Source organism: Canis lupus, chromosome 20 (assembly GCF_003254725.2).
Source record: "Canis lupus dingo isolate Sandy chromosome 20, ASM325472v2, whole genome shotgun sequence".
NCBI lineage: Eukaryota > Metazoa > Chordata > Mammalia > Carnivora > Canidae > Canis > Canis lupus.
Window position 1 is genome coordinate 52,313,750 of NC_064262.1, and position 17,288 is coordinate 52,331,037.

Sequence of the window (17,288 nt, forward strand, 5' to 3'; positions counted from 1 at the left end):
GGTTAGATGGATGGATGGATAGATGGGGTGAGACTGTGACCGGAACACCCACCCAGCCAACACACAGAACTGTGAGAAAGAAATGTTTGCTGTTTTAAGCCACAAAGTTTTGAGAACATTTGTTACACAGCAACAACTAACATGTGAAGTCATGTGACTCATTCAAAGCACAGGGAGCTGAAGGCAGGGAGTCTATCTCCTTACCCACTGCACTCTGTGTATAGTTTGTGCAAGGCTGTTCAAAATATTCTTTCAATCTGTGGTCCCCCACTGACCACCCACCCTGGGGTCAGGTTCATGTTGCCAGGATGACATTAAAAGTATTCAATATGTAAGTCTTCAGCATGGTGGAATGGAGTAAGATCCTGGAGATTCCCTTGTACTCTGCAGTGAACCCCTTAGTGCTTGCATCATGGATAGTGGTTACTTACCAAATGGTATGTAAATAGTTCAATATTTAAGCCACCAGTTCAACTGTACAGGTATGTACCAGATCATCAGCCCTGATTATAAAATATTTAACCTCCTGCTTCATTGTTCTGTAGAACCCATAGTTTTGTTCCTTCTTAAAACATACCCATAACTTCTAGATTTCCCTTAACACAGCCCAACCCATAGCCACAACCCCACACAGTTCACAGGTCCTTGCTTGAACATCACGCAAAAACAAGGCTATTCTCAGATAATTTATTCAGAATTTTCATATAAACAGGTAATTATCCCATATTTTACATGCAGAGCAATTTCAATATTTCCAAAAAAAAAAGGCATATTCTGTACATGGTGCTACTTGGCTCTTGTAGGAAAACATTGAAAAAATATTTGAGCTTTTGGTGGGTTTTGTGTTTCTGAGCTGTTTTCCACATAAGCCGAGGCACATTTGATCCTGTGCAGCTGACAGCAGATGGGAAGTGTCTGCTGCTGACATGCAGGGCCAAGACCCCCCAGGCACACAAAGTAGAAAGACTAAACAAGCAAGCCATTCCTGAATGTGTGCATAGATGCACACTTATCTTGGAAGTTGTTCCTTCCTTCTCAAAGGGAACCAAGAGCCTCAGATTCATGATCTGGTTTTTAAGAAGGACTTTTAGGGCCTATATCCAAATAAGTATTTGGCTGGAGATTGGTTCTGGACCCTAACTGGTATGAGTTGACAGTGAGCTCAAAAAGTCAATGTTTCCCTCTGCTTCTGGGGGACCCCTAAGGAAACATTCACTTTTAGCTATAGCCCCTGAAAGTCCATCACATTCTTTCAAACACAGGAACAAATCAGCATTTGTTCTTTCCATTTCAACTTCACCTCTGGTGTAAAGCAATAGTCTAAAGAACATTCTGGAAGGCTCTCTGAAGGGACACCATTCTACATGTACCGTTTATATACAATCAGCATTTCCCTGTTCCCTATCCCCAACAAAATCATAATTCTGAAGAGCCTGAGGTGTCAGGGACTCGCCAAGTGGTATCCAAAAGACATTTAACACCAAACTTTCACTCACCGTGAAGTAGAAAAGCGATTGTACCTGGGACTACAGCACATCCATCACCTACCCAGATGACTAGCATGGACCATGCTCTGAAGGCAGTGCTGCCCACTGACCACTGTTTTGACAGCTACAAATGAACACCTCTCAACCCAACAAGCACGTTTTATGGCAGATTGCTCTGGTGGGAGAGAATGGAAGATTTGTCCATCAATTGGCAGCAGTCTCCGACAGTCCCAGGATTGCATGTGCAGACCCTTGCATCAATTCCCATACTTTCTCCCTTGTGCTCAACATCTCTCCAAGAGAACCAGCAGCATTTCTCCCTACTAGCTTGAGTAACAGGAAAGCACCAAGGATAGCTCCCAGAATACAAACATTTCCAGAAGTGTGTTTGACATCACTGGTCCTGGGAGAAAGTAATGTGCTTGCTATTCTCCTCCCGGAAGAAGAAATTACTATGTGGATTAGGCCACATTAATGAAAATAGTTTTAATAATAATGAGACATCTTTAAAAGCAAACAACAAAAAAGTGTCAACCTAAGCTGGCTGTTGCCTTTTTTACAGCTCATCACTATAAGTCCCCCCAGTACATCCCATCACTGCAAACCCCCTCCCCAGGGCAGCCATGACTTTCCAGGACCAAAGTCATTGTTAGTCAACATTATGTGATGAAAAAGGCTTGGGACCCAATGGCTGCTTGCTCTTCTCACTGCAGTAGTAGAGGCGGCTAAGGAAAATAGATGAAATCCCATTTGTGCAAGTGGGCCCAGCTCTCTCCTCTACCCACCCCCCCCAGGGTAAGTGCAGAAAGGTAAGTAAGTCTGTGGGGGCAGTGTCTGAAAGTATGACAAGGGGCAGTGAGGTCTGGCAAGTATGACAACAGCCCTGCTGGTCCTTCCCAAGCTTACACATGGGTTCTCAAAGCCCCACAAGTTCAAACAAGCATTGGCCTGAAGTCAACCAAACACAGGGGTCCAAGGTTTTGTTGCTAAAAAACATACCCAGCATGCTAGTGGGTTTTGGATTGGAGTTTCTTAACATTCCCCTTTCCACTTAGAGAATAGAAATGCTACATCAGATGTTTGTGTGTGAGGTGCCCACCAGTGCAATTCGTCATTCCACTCCCAAAAAGCATCTGAGCTTAAAAGGAATAGGAACAAGCCATGGAGAGCCCAGGGCACCTCTGTCCTCACTTCAGGGGGATGCAGTGAGACAGTAGGGATGCTGGCTTTGCACCACAGCCTCTTTTTTCCCCAGCAGGAGATGGAGTATCCTCTCCTCACCAAAGGAAAGTAGCTCAGGCCTGGGCACTGCACACATCAGATACATCATGATGGCCTGAAATTTTGCTCATGTTTGGGAGCATGGTGTCAATGGATGGAGGATCAAAACAAAGTGGAGGGGGATTGAATTCAGAGAAGACTATCAGCCAGAAAAAAGATCAATGCTCACACGAAAGCCACACTTTATCCCAACTCCCTCCCTCAAAATTCTTACTGGTCCCTGGCATTTGGAATCAGCTGATACAGATTTTCCCTGATTCAGATTGGATCCAGGCAGAATTCTGAAGTCTCAAAGATGTCCATTATTGAACCACATCCTAATGATACACTGAGGTAGACTGTGCTGGAAAAAAAAAATCATTACCCCACATTCACCTGTTTATTTTTCTTTTGATAAAAATTTACATGCACTCCATTTTTTTACGAAAGTGATTTTTACAGTGATTTTTTTATATATTAAAATAAATAATTTTCCCCTAATATAAGAAAACCTTTCTGAATTAGAAAAATGTGAAAATTGTTGCTAGTGTCGTATACGGCCACTACAAATTTACTATGAAAAGAACAAAATACCTAGATCTACATGTTTTTAATTTACGTACAGACCCTCTTATATGTACAAAATAAATTTGGCGAAAATAATTTCTGTACTCTTGTTCCTTGTACCCAATCATTGAGGCTCCCCAGAAATATTTCACGTGCTGTAATTTCTCAAATCATATAAATAAGAGAGTAATAGGCAATTGGGATTTATGTCTACCTGTGTTCTTAATCAAGAAGGTTCAGAGGTCGCCATTGTCTCTATCCTGTTCTTAAGCCCACAACTTTTAAGAGAAGAGGAGAAGGAAGCAATCAAAAACTCATGAGAAAATGCTCTCAGGGATAACCCGTGGGTGATGATTTTGATGAACCAAAGTAATGAGTTCACCATGTTCTTTATTTGAGCAGCTGTGATTCTTGCCCCCAAAGGGAAGAAACTGGATTCACGCCCATTCAGAAGTTCTCATTGGCGTGAAGGTCCTTAGCAGTTTCTCCTCCAGACTCTACTCTCTTGGGGACTGCAACATCATAAGCACCTGAGAGTTCTGCTCAGGCCCCACATCTGGCCCAGCTGAGGTCACTGGGCACAGAGCAGCTTCTGGGAGGTCAACTCTGAGGACAGTTGGATGCCCTGAGGGTGAAGGGGACCAACAGGTGCATCTCGCTTCATATTGCTTAGTGTTCTCAAAGTCCATCTGGGCTGTGGCACTTTGGGATTTGATTCGGTTGTTTGCACAATAATTGTAGGCTGTGCACACCCAGTTGAGGAAGCGTGCGAGGTACACACAAGGAACCAACAGATCCAAGAGCCACAAGTATGTCTGAAGGCAGGACTCAGTTCCAGGTGGCTATCGGCTTACCCAAGCAGAAATCAAACCATCCACCAAACCCAATGGCCCACACCCTCAGCATGGCCTCATCACGTCCAAAAGGGTCAGCAGCTAATGTGGCTTTATTCCCAGAAAAGTGGATGCCTTTAAGACCAAACAAATCAGCCACTGGTGCCTCGCACCCCCTCTGCACACAGGCAGACCAATCCACAAGCCCTCCCCCCACCCCAGGAACCAGGGTAATAACTTATGAGGCTGACGTTGGAGAGTTTTAAAAAATTAAATATGTTACAATATATTCTCAAAACTTTTAATCATCTCAGTTCTTTTTTTTTTTTTTCTTTTTTTTCTTTTTTTATGTCCTAGCTTTGTTTGGTCTTGAAAAGATCCACTATCACTCCAAACTACTCCCTTGGCTCCCGGAAAACATTTTTCACCAAAGTTAAGGGAGAAAAGACTCCTGAGACTAGGCTTGGGGCAGAAGAATCTGTGGAGGGCACAGTCTCCCAGTAAATAAAAAGGAAGGAGATGGGAGGATCAGGAGCTCGAGAAGAACAGAACCTTCATGAGCCGACCCCCAAAGCATCAACTCGGCATGAACACTTTGCACACGCATGACTGTGTGCACATACACACACACACCAGCCATGTCTAGCCTGGACATACACACACACATATACACACAGACACACGTGAGCCACACGCTGGGACTGCAGATCCTTATCAAAAGTATAAAAGCAGCAGCTATTGGTCAATTTGAGGAACTGATTTTTGTGAAGAAAAAAAAAAAATCCTTCAGCCTGGATGAGAAAAACCTTCCCAAAGCCCGCTCTGTAAAGCCTGAAATTCTACTGGAACAGGGTTGGCTTTTTTTTTTCTTTCTTTCAAACTTTTGTTCCACAAACAAGTTTTATGCTTTATACTGTAGCTCAGATACCAGGAAAAAAGAAAAAAAAGGAAAGAAAAAAGAGATTTGTAAAAACAGGTGCTTGCTTTCAATCTACTAAAAAAAAAAAAAAAAAAAAAAAAGTAACATCCTGGCTTAAAACCTCAGTTGTCTACAAGGACAGCAGCCAAGGAAACCCCTTCTCTTCCAGGGTCACAGTTAAATTCTCCGACAGCTAGTCAAATTGGCAAACAAATGTGTTTTTAAGTCATAGATGAACAGCAATGGATAGTAATGATCTCTGAGCTCCGTTTGACACTGTGGCAGATTCGTATGAGAATCCTGAGTTTTCTGGAGGCCTTCAAAGCAGAGGAAATTGAAGACGGGATCCCCTCCCCCAAGACAGGCGCTGTTAGGAAGGATTCGACCTTGGCAGAGTCAGAATCCGTCCATTTTTCTTGCCCCCGTTCATGTGAGTGTAGGGGATGTGCTCCTCGTAGCTCCGCTTTAGGCCCAGCGAGGACCCTGCATCCCGGCCCCCGGCCTCCTCCCTCTGAGAGTGTGAGGCCCGATCCAGGGGGACACTCTCCATGTCCTCAAACTCCATCTCCAACTCCTCGCTCTCGGGTGCCTTGTTCTCCTCGCTGTGGAAGAAGGAAACTTCTGGAAAGCTGGGGTGCAGATCATCCTTGAGCAGGTCGACAATCTCCAGGAAGGTGGGCCGCATCTTGGGATTGAACTGCCAGCACATGCGCATCAGGTCAGTGCTGCAGGACAGAGGGACAAGTCAGGAATGGCCCCGGGGCATCCGGCCAAGCAGTCCCCACCCCAACCCTGTCCTCTGTGTCCCACACCCATGATGACAAGTGCCAATATCAGAAGGCGGCCACCAGCGCAAGCAACGGGCAAGACAGAAACAGGATTTCCCAGATGAGATCAGGAAGGGCCCCTCTTGATGCAGCCACATGTTTTTCTCTTTTTTTCTAGTTTTTTTTTTTAATATATTTTATTTATTCATGAGAGACACAGAGAGAGAGGCGGAAACACAGGCAGAGGGAGAAGCAGGCTTCATGCAGGGAGCCCAATGTGGGGACTCGATCCAGGGATCCCAGGGACTTGATCACTACCTGAGCCAAAGGCAGACACTCAACCACTGAGCCACCCAGCCATCCCCATTTGGTGCATTTCATAAAACTTAATACCTACTGGGGCTGTTGAAAGGCTTCCCTGTGCCAATGAGCACTCTTTCTAGGGTCCAAGATCCTTCAGGGTTGAGATGCTTGAGGCTTGATGGGGCAGCTAAGTGGACTGAACCTAGCGAACCATGTTCTCTGAGCAGCCATCCTGCAGGTCTAGCACTCGTGACTTCCAGGGTGCTGGCCAGGGGTTACAAGAGCACACAGTACAGGTGCTGGGGGCTTGGGATTTCTATTTTACCGCTTCCTCTCCCACTGTAACTTCTAAGGCAGGGTTTGGCAAATTTCCCACCCGTGGACCAAATCTGGCTCCCTGAAGTGTTTTTGTAAATAAAGTTTTATTGGCACACAGCCACACCTATTCATTTATGTACTGTTCATGGCCATCTTCATTCTACACTGCAGAGTTGCATCACTGCAACTGAGAGCCACATGGCCCACAAGGCTGGAAATATTTATAATATGGCCCTTTAAAGAAAGTTTGTGGGGATGCCTGGGTGTCTCAGTCAATTAAGCATCTGCCTTTGGCTCAGGTCATGATCTCAGGGTCCTGGGATCGAGCCCCACATCAGGCTCCCTGCTCAACTGTGTTGAGTCTGCCTCTCCTTCTCCCTCTGCCCCTTCCTGCCGCTTGTGCTCTCTGGCTCTCTGTCAAATAAATAAAAAGAAAAAAGAAAATTTATGGACCCCTGCCCTAGGGCCTACTTCATTTCCCTGGTCCTGAAACTACAGGCAGCTGCTCATGGCTAGGAAAGGACTTTCAAGAAGCAACATTTAGAAATAACTGCTCAGAGTTTCTAAATAACTCTGCTTCATACTTTTTCCTATGAGGTCCCCTTCCAAACGAGTTTTCTAAATTAACAGTCTTATTCTTTGGGGGATGAAGCCTCCAAATGGTCTTTCCCCCTGAATTTTCCAGGAGAGGAAACTTTTTTCTTAAGAAACATTGATAAAGGACATTATATGCAAACAATCTCGTAGAACCAAAACATGAAGAAAATTTAGTTTGCACTCAACTCTTCTACAGATCTCACCTCTTGCCTTTTCTATCTGGAGACATTTGGAAACAATAGATGCACACTTTTTACACTTAACATTTTAACATAGGCTTATCCACCAAGTTGTAAAATATTTTTATAAGCATCATTTAAAATTTCAATTGCTACATCATTTTAATTTATAAATTTACTTGGCAGTTCTCCTGTTGCTGGGTATTTAGATCACTTCAATCTTTTTGAGACTTTAAATAATATTGCTCTAGGGGCACCTGGTGGCTCAGCCAGTTAAGTGTCTGCCTTCAGCTCAGGTTGTGATCTCAGGGTCCTGGGATCGAGCCCCATGTCGGGCTCCCTATTTGGCAGGGAGTCTGCTTCTCCCTCTGCCTCTGCCCCTGATCATGTGTTCTCGCTCTCTCAAATAAATAAATACAATTTTAAAATAACATTGCTCTGAGCAGCTATTAACAACAGGGGGATAAGAAGGATTATCTAGCCAAACCACTGCCAGCACAGAGTATTAAAGCTCTCTTTTCTTTTGTTCTTCCTTCCCTTTTTTTGCTAATTTAGGAAGATAGTATTTTCCTTCATTTTACTTTATGTTTATCAGACTATTAGTAAGACTGGACAAGTCTGGAAGTGTTTAATGGCCTGTTTGTGTGTCTTGGTCCTATAACAAAAAAAATTGTTTTTTCTATGACTAAAATTTACAACAAAAATTGGGGGAGTGGGGAGATAGGTAACACATCTCCCTGACCAAAAAATAATTCTAATGTTTATGCTTATGATTTTTTTCCCCAATTCTGTTGAGATATAATTGATATGTCAGATTATATGAATTCCCTGACAAAATGTAAAGTATATAAAGGATCGACAGTTAAGCAGAAATATCCCACCCCAGCCACCCAGTTGCCTTCTCCCGTGGTAACCACTGCTGTGGGGTTTCTTTATAGCCTTCCACAGACATGATATGCAAGACAGCACACGTGTAAAGATGTGACGTGCATATATGTAGTATGATGTGCAAAAAAGTGTCCATGCGAAGACACAACATGCTAACACCAGCTCACGTGTAGACGTAAGACACACAAACCAAAGGGTGATGCCTTTTTGATGAAGAGCCCGCGCACTGCACTCTTTCTACACTTACACTCTCTCTGGACAATTGTCGGGTTGATCCAGATACCCTCCGTCCATGACAAATTTCAACACCTGTTCATTAGACAGGCCTTGGTAAGGCTGCTCTGCCAAGCTGGTGATTTCCCAAAGGACCACGCCAAAGGACCTGCCAACGACAGTTGAAAGTAGTAACAAAAAAGCCATTAGAGCACACGCACGCACACACACACACAAACACATGCCCCCTTTCTTGGTTTCCTAGAACGCGGTTGGCCAGTTAATTAAACAATTCATGCTGCATTCAGAAATGCCTATATTAGTGTCAATCGGATCACAAGTAGCCGTGCAAGGGTCCTCAGACAGGACATCCCCTTCACTTCCCGGATCAAGAGCCTATGAGGAAGGAAGGCGGGTTTTAACTGGCCCCCTCTTGCCGGTCACACTGGTGGGAGGACCTGGTATTCAAGCCCAGCATTCTGTCCGCCAATCCATGCACAACTCACCACATGTCAGAAGAAGTGGTAAAGACCCCGTCCTTCAGGGACTCCGGTGCCATCCACCGCACGGGGAGCAGACCCTTGCCTCCTTTCCGATAGTAATCCGTCTCATAGATGTCTCTGGTCATCCCAAAGTCTGACAACAAATGATTCACATGGTCTTAACCCTTAGCCTACAGTCCAGGTGTCTCCATATTTACTGCCCCATGCCTTGGAGAACCTTCAGATGGGCTCACCTGCCCCAGGTGTATGCTCACCTAGGTGGCGGTCAAGTCCAGTGAGAATGGATTCTGAGGGTACTCATGGGGAAATAGAGGGAGAGAGTGGACCACCAGGTAAGGGGAAGGATAAGGAAGCACCAAGTGGCCAAGAAGCAACATTCTGGCCCACAGCCTGGGAATCCCATTCTCAGCAATACTTCCTTCCCACCCATGACCTTGCAGTTATCCCAAACCGAAGTTTTGGGTCTCTGCAGCCAACATGCTCTTCTCTGCTAGGTATGGGCCCCCCACCACCCAGATGCCCAGCTTAAAACCCAGGATTGGGTCCCCTTTTGACCTCTCTCCTCATACCCACATCTACAACAGCAGCGCGTCCTACCCACTCTTCTTCCACATCCTGCTCTAATCCAACTCTTCCTCTCCATCACTCCAGCCCCGCCCCAGGCTCACTGCCAGTTTCACCTGCAGGACCTTCCCCCCATCCTGACCCGGACAGTCCACTGCACAAGAGAAGCTACAGGATCATACTATTTCTTGTTTCCCATGGCTAAGGGAAGAGGTCTTTGGGGATTATAAGGAGGATGCCACCACTTCTGGCTTCCCTTGCTGATAATGTCGTTTTGGGGTCATAAATAGGATCACATCACTTCTAGCTTCCTACTGGCTCCTTGGGATGATACCTCGGTGACTAATTGACTAATAAGGCCCTTCCAGGTCTGCCTCCTGCCTCTCTCCCTAACCTCACATCTCATTCTGGTCTGTTCTCCTCCACGTTCCTCTAAATTCACCCCACATCAACCATCCTTCTGGCCTCAGGCCTTGGCATATGCTGGAGTGCCCCCTGGCATGCTGTCATTCAGGTCAACTCATCCTACAAGTTTTGGCCCAAAGCCTGCCTCCCTGCAGAGAGAGGTGTCTCCTCTCTACGAAGGAACTCTGTGTTCCCTTCAGGACTCCTTTCCCAGCCTTCCTTATCTTGTTTATACAAGCTCTATGTTACTATTCACCCTTGAATGGCCCTGTCCAGTGGAACGTTCTGTGATGATGATGAACACGGTCTACATTTACATGGCCCGATATGGCAGCCAGCAGGCTCAAGGTGGCGACTGAGCGCTTGAAATGTGGCCAGTGCAGCCAAGGAACACATTTCCAATTCTATTTAATTTAAGTTACCTTAAATGTAAATGGCCACAGGTGGCCAGGGGCTACCCAGGGGCTGGGGGATGCAGATAAAGAGCACCTCCTGCATGAGGGCAGGAAAATTGTGGCGACTTATCCATCGCCAGTCACATCTATGGGCTCCTAGAGTGGTGGCTTCCACTGACGGGGAACACAGTTATGCAGAGCAGTAAACACGCATGCCCACGTGCAAATGCAATTAAACTACAGTGTGAGGACCAGGGGCCCGCTCTGCACTACTGGAAAAAGCTGAGCTGCTTGGGTCAGACAACCCCTTCCGAAATCGAACCTGGCCTGGGCCACATGCTTCAAAGCAGAAGGCCAGACAAACCTCCAATTTTGACAGTGAAATCGTGGGCAACCATGCAGTTTCGGGCTGCTAGATCCCGGTGCACAAACTTCTTGGCGTTCAGGTAGGCCATCCCGTCGGCGATCTCCGCCGCCATCTGAATCATCTCTTGCAGGGTAGGCGGAGGGCGGCCGGGGTTATTCTAAAGTCAAAACACAGGGTTGGGTTCAGGGTCTCGGGTGCCCGTCGCCAGTGGGGGGGGGGGGGGGGGGCGGAGCCCTGCTGGGTCCCCAGGGCCAGCTCACCTCAGCCTCCGGCCGCAGGGAGCGGAGGTAGCTCTTCAGGTCTCCATGAGCCATCAGCTCCATCACCACCAGCGTCGGTTGGCCTTTGGACACCACCCCCAGGAGGCGGACCTGTGAGGCAAGCACGGGGGGGTCATCTTGGGTGAGGGCCTGGGGGAAGGTTTCCACCCACCAAGGTCTCCCCCGTCTGACGTCTGTGTTGCACACGGCACCCCATGTGGGGGGCCCTGGTCTGTCCGGCTCAAATGCCAGGGTCAATGCCTTGCTGGGACGGGGGAGGGAGGAGGGATTCTGGACTCTTGGTCTGGGGTGGGGGGAGGAGCAGACAGCAACACTCTGAGGCGGCCCCTTAGAGAGCTCCTTGGTGTCCCTGAGCACATAAGGCATGTCCCCACCTCCAAGGCTTTGCACCTGCTCTTCCCTCTGCCTGACTCTCTGGTCCCCAACATGTCCATATAGCTCAATCCCTCCATCCTTTTTTTTTTTTTTAAGATTTTATTTATTTATTCATGAGAGATGTGGAGAGAAAGGCAGAGACATAGGCAGAGGGAAAAGCAGGTTCCTTGCAAGGAACCTGATGTGGGACTCGATCCTAGGACCTCAGGATCATGACCTGAGCCAAAGGCAGACACTCAACCCCTAAGCCACCCAGGCGCCCGCGCCCCTCGATCCCTCCATCCTTAAAACACCTTCCCCACCCCCACATTCCCAGCCCCCTGACTCTGCTCTGCTGTTACATCCTGCCACACCACAGCATTGACTCCTAACATCCTCCATAAGGAACCCATGGGTTTACAGTCGGACTCCACGGCTGTACAGGAAGCTCCACAAGGGCAGGAATCTGCTGCATCCAAGAGATGAGAATGGGCCTTAGCATGGGGCGGACCCCATTTAACAACACACGGTGAGGAAGAAAGGACACAAGGCTCAAGGCTCATGGAGAAGCAATGGGACCGCCATGGGTACAGAAGAGCATGAAGAGGCTGTGCTGACTTGGGGGGGATGAGGTGAACCACATGAGGTGGGGAGGGCCGCTGTGGCCTTGGGGGGCTCTGCTGCCACCCTGTTCTCCCAAGCCTCTCTTTCCCTCCATCCCTCGCTCCCTCCCCCACGCTGTGCCCGCAAGCCCGCAAGCCCGCCAGCCAGCCTTGATATCTATGCAAGGCCACTTGTCATTGCAGTATTCCTGTCCCCCTCCCCCAGAAGCCCCTCCTTGTTCCTTGTGAACCTAATCCTAATAAAATTCTGAGCAAATTGAACAACAACAAAAAAAAACACATGAGGTGGTTCACCTCATGTTTAAGGGTTACAAGGGGGCCCAGGAAGAGGGAAGACACAAAAGATTCTGGAGAGCAATGGAATGAGTCTGGTTCTGGGCAAGGTGGGAGAGGATGGGATTAGAGAAGGACAAAGGGGGCATCTGGGTGGCTCAGGGGTTGAGCATCTGCCTTCAGCTCAGGCATGATCCTGGGGTCCTGAGTTCGAGTCCCACATCGGGCTCCCCGCAGGGAGCCTGCTTCTCCCTCTGCCTGTGTCTCTGCCAATCTCTCTGTGTCTCTATGAATAAATAAATAAAATCTCTAAAAAAAAAATGAGACAAGGGAGAAGGTAGGCACCGGCCCCCACACCTTTAGGATGCTTGGCAGAGCAGGGGCCAGGCCGGTGGCAGGCTGGTGTCCTCCTGCACTGTGCAGTCAGAAGAGGGGGGACGGAAGATGTGGGACAGGGAGCGTGCACGGAAGGAGGCCTCTGGCCGCTTCCAGGGCAAATGCAGGACTCACCACGTGGTGACAGGTGAAGCCCTTCATGACTGATGCCTCATTGAGAAACTCGATCCTCTCTCGCAGGCTGGCGGACTCGTTGACGGTCTTGACGGCCACGCGGGTCTCGGGCTCACCCTTGACGATGTCCCTGGCGTTGCCCTCGTACACCATGCCGAAGGAGCCTTGCCCCAGCTCGCGCAGGAGGGTGATCTTCTCCCGCGGCACCTCCCACTCGTCCGGCACATACACAGAACATGGAAACACTGCTCCTCATTTATCTACGCAGCATCCTCGGCCGACCCGCTGGAGGGACCCCCAGCTGCCTCCCACCTGAGCCCCCCAAACCACCCTCCCCCAGCAAATGTCTACTAAGTGACTTCTGTGGTCCAGGACCTGTGCCGGGCACTGGGCACAGAGCCAAGGACAGGACAGGTGTGGGGCTGCCCCCTTCTCGGAGGGGACAGCCAAGGCTTGGGAAGGAGCCACAACCCATCCAGGGTCCCCGCCAGGAAGTGCCGAGCTGAGCCTGCCTCCTCATCCTTTCGTTCTGATCTCAGAGCCCAGCCACCGAACGACCCTACTTCCCATCTCAGGCTGTCGTTTCTGTAAAGCGCCAAGGGGATGGGAGGCCACCCAGCCTGCCAACCGCTGGACATGTGACGGAGGCCATGCAAGACCACCCAGCACCAGCTGATGGGTCGGCAGGCAGCCTGCAGCCATGTGAACGAGCCCCGGCGAGACCAAAAAATTGGCCCCGCTGAGCAGATCCCAGGTGGCGGACCCACCAAATGGTGAGCTAATAGATGCCGGCTGTTTTAAGCCACTAACTCTGGGGTGGTTTGTTACACGGCCAACAATTTGCAGACGAATGCACAAAGGCCTCATAAGAAAAGCCAAAATGGTTCCTGCCTTCTTCCAAAGGGGGGCTAAATTGTGTGTTCCCCCCAAAAATATTTATGTTGAAGTCCTAACCCTGGTAGCTCAGAATGCGACTGTATTTGAAGACAGGGCTGGTCAACCAAGGACCAGCCTGTACACCCCAGAACCCACTGAGATCATTCAAAATAGCCAGTCCTCGATCTCACCCTGCCTTGCCTTGCCCTCCTGAGGAGACCACAATGAAGATGCTCATCCACCTTCTCCCACACTCCCTCTGCCTCCTGCCTGACCCCGGGGCTTCCCTGTGTGGTGCCCCATGCCTTATCAGACCTGATCAAAACAAATCCTGGGTATCCTTAAAAACATCACCTCTGTATCCCACAGCAGTGTCCTACCAGGCAACAGTGCCCATGCCTCAAAAGTCACTTTTTTATTTTTTTTTTGGCTGCATGAAGTACTTTGGAAACATAACGTGGCATGTGCTTTCTCCGCTGAAGGAACAACCAAGCCTTACCTCTAGGGGCTGCTCAATGCCCTTTGGTACAATCAAGGGAAATTGAGTCGGTCCTATACTCCCACCACCAGCATCAGCGTCACATCTGTGTTTGGCTCCTGCTAGCAGCAGGTGTGTCCCCGGCATCCACATGGTCCCCTGTCTGCCCCATCTTACCCTTCATTCTTGTCCTCCCCACCCCTCATCTCCCGTCTCTCATTTTGGCTTCCGACTCCCATTGGCCAGCCTGGATGGCAAGTCCATACATGGCTCTCTGACTCTGACCCTCGGCACCGTCCCTGGCACAGGTCCCAGGATCCACACTCCTACAGCTGAGACACCAGATTCTCAGCCCAGTTCACGGGTCCCAGACCAGCTAGACCAGCCCAGCCATACACCAGGTGCTTGGCTGCTCAGAGTAAGGCGGTCTGCAAGGGGCAGGTCTGCAAGCTCAAGTGAACAAGAGAGCTTGTGTCAGCCTCCCCGGGTGTCAACCCCTGACTCCACTTGACAGTGATGGCCAAGGAGCCCAAAAGGCAGGATTCTGGCCACCGAGGGGTAAGGGGATGGTACTCACCATCACTGGCACTGAGGTACTCAGGGTTTGAAGAAGCATACAGCGGTCCCAGTGGCCCATCCGGCTGCCTGGAGGAGAACAAGGAGGACATCCCAGCTTGATATTCTCACAGGACTCTGGGTCACTCGCAGGGGGAATATAGGCTCCTCAGTGCAAACAGCAACCCTTACCAGGAGCATCCATGTGATCCTGGATATGGTCCAGGGTGTTAGGAGTGGGAGCCCATCACATGGCTACTTCCGTGCATCAACATAGGACCACAAACCATAACTTACGGTTGCCCATATAACACCTAAAGGCCACTCACCCTTTACTGTTCTCATCCCAGCTCATGAGAAACAACTGCTAAATTTTCAGGAAGTTTGAGAGCAGGCTTTGAATACAGCCATCGTCCAAAATTACATGATATCGGCTTATAATTAAATAAAATGACATTAAAAGCAAAACTCACCACTTCCTAATTATCATGTTACTTCTTACTACCATCAGTGTCATGTCTGTAGCTTGAAACTGGCCACAGTGGTGATATTTACATCACAGAAAGAAACAGGAAGCTACAAACCAAGACTCCATCTATCATTCTGTTGTCTATCCAGGCTTGAGGAAATGATGGCAAAAAAATGTTGACAATGCAGAATAAGCATAAAAGTGTGTCATTTCAGGGCTCCTGGGGGCTCAGTCAATTAAGCAGCTGACTCTTTTTTTTTTTAAGATTTTATTTATTTATTTATTAGAGACACACAGAGAAAGGCAGGAACACAAGCAGAGGGAGAAGCAGGCTCTCTGCAGGGAGTCCGATGTGGGACTCGATCCTAGGACCTCAGGATCATGACCTGAGCTAAAGGCAGACACTCAACCACTGAGCCACCCAGGCGTCCCAAGAGGCTGGTTATGATCTCGGGATCCTAGGATCGAGCCCTGCGTTGGGCTCCCTGCTGAGCATGGAGTCTGCTTGGGATTCTCTCCCCCTCTCCCTCTGCCCCTCCTCCTGCTTGCTCTCTCTCTCTCCCTCAAAGAAATAATCTTAAAAAAAGAAAGCATGTCATCTCCGTAGCCACGATGTTGCAAATGGCAAAAAATTTTTGAGAAAATGTTCCTCTGGCATTTAAGAGTTACTCCTTGATTGAGTGAAGTCACCTCTCTATTGATGAACCTACACATCTTAGTTCATTTTTCCCTTACTCTTTAATGAAAATAAGACATCAATCAACATTCAGGTTGGAATTACACTCATTCATCACCTGCAGCCATAGGTGGACTGGTAGATACAAAGGTTCGGGGAGGGGAAGAAAATCAACCAAAACATGTGGGGAGAATCAACCAACTAGAGGGAATTTATGATAAAGAGCCCTATGTACTGTATTATGATCATTACCTGTACGTTGTGTGCTATCTATATCCCTCGTGTCAGCAACATTTTGGGGGGAGGGGGTCAGCAAAATTTATAATGAGCTTAGCTATAGCTCTCTCTGTATCTAGGCATACTTTCTTTTCTGGAGAGCCAGTCTTTCACCATTTACCAGTGCACCACCGTACCCACCTCTTTCTCAGGAACAGGTAAATACTTCCAATCACAACACTGAAGAGAAAGACAAAGATGAGGGGGCCGATGATAATTTTTGCAATATTCGATGGGACATCTACTGAAATGGAATAAGAAAATATATGGTTCGCATCAAAATGTGTTCATATCACAAATCACACCTATGCCTATAATGGTGGGAGCCACACGCACCTGCCCCTTCTCTTGTCCCCGAGCCTCTCTGCTGGTCTCCCCAACTCTTCTTTTCCAGCAGTCCTGAAACACCGGCTGGCTCCCAGAGGCCCTGACCCCCAGACCACTGCCCACTGTCAGTCTTCTCCCCCCATACCCCACAGGGCCAGCTTCACAGACACATAGCCCAGGCCATCATCCAAGTCCCCACACTTGGCAGGGTGCTGCTCCCTGACATTCCACTGTCACCATCTTGAAAGTCTTAATAATTTTTAGGGGTGCCTGGGTGGCTCAGTCAGCTAAGCATCTGCCTCAACTTAGGTCATGATCCCAGGATCCTGGGATCAAGACCCAGGTCGGGCTTCCTGCCCAGTGGGAAGTGTGCTTCTCCCTCTCCCTCTGCTGCTCCCCCAGCTTGTGCTCTCTCTCTCTCTCTTTCTCAAGTAAATAAATAAAATCTTAAAAAAAAAACACCCAGAAACAAAAGCCTTGCCAATCCGATACGTTAAAAATTACATGTTGTTTTAATTTGCTTCTTTTTTCTTTTTTTTTTTTTTTTTTTTTTTTGGTGTGATTTTGAGGTTTTCTTTCTTTTTCTTATGTTTTCTTTTATACATTTTTTTTAATCTTTTTTTTAATTTTTATTTATTTATGATAGTCACAGAGAGAGAGAGAGAGGCAGAGACATAGGCAGAGGGAGAAGCAGGCTCCATGCACCAGGAGCCCGACGTGGGATTCGATCCCGGGTCTCCAGGATCGCGCCCTGGGCCAAAGGCAGGCACTAAACCGCTGCGCCACCCAGGGATCCCATTATATTTCTTTTTAAATTGGCTATTTATGTTCTTTGCATATTCTTGTGTTGGGATTTATATATATCTTCTACTCATATACTATATATCTATAATATAGATATATATTCATTTTATATCAAGGAGATTAAATCTTTGTCAATGACGTTACAAACATTTTTCCCATTTTGATATTTTCCTTGCCATTTTATTCATGGCGTCCCTGGTTCTTAAGAGACTCCAAATCCT

General features: G+C 48.0%; 1 protein-coding gene across 3 annotated transcripts in view; it reads right to left on the minus strand.

The window, feature by feature from the left end:
- Positions 1–673: 673 nt before the first annotated feature.
- INSR (insulin receptor) overlaps positions 674–17,288 on the minus strand; it is a 135,100-nt gene continuing 118,485 nt past the window's right edge. For all 3 annotated transcript variants that reach the window (XM_025457385.3, XM_025457383.3, XM_025457387.3), the window contains 8 exons: positions 16,078–16,180; positions 14,538–14,605; positions 12,607–12,851; positions 10,826–10,936; positions 10,563–10,722; positions 8,838–8,967; positions 8,366–8,500; positions 674–5,791 (listed from right to left, as the gene is read on the minus strand). In XM_025457385.3, coding sequence (XP_025313170.2) covers positions 5,437–5,791; positions 8,366–8,500; positions 8,838–8,967; positions 10,563–10,722; positions 10,826–10,936; positions 12,607–12,851; positions 14,538–14,605; positions 16,078–16,180 — 1,307 coding nt within the window. In that variant the 3' untranslated portion in view covers positions 674–5,436. The remainder of the gene's footprint in view (positions 5,792–8,365; positions 8,501–8,837; positions 8,968–10,562; positions 10,723–10,825; positions 10,937–12,606; positions 12,852–14,537; positions 14,606–16,077; positions 16,181–17,288) is intronic.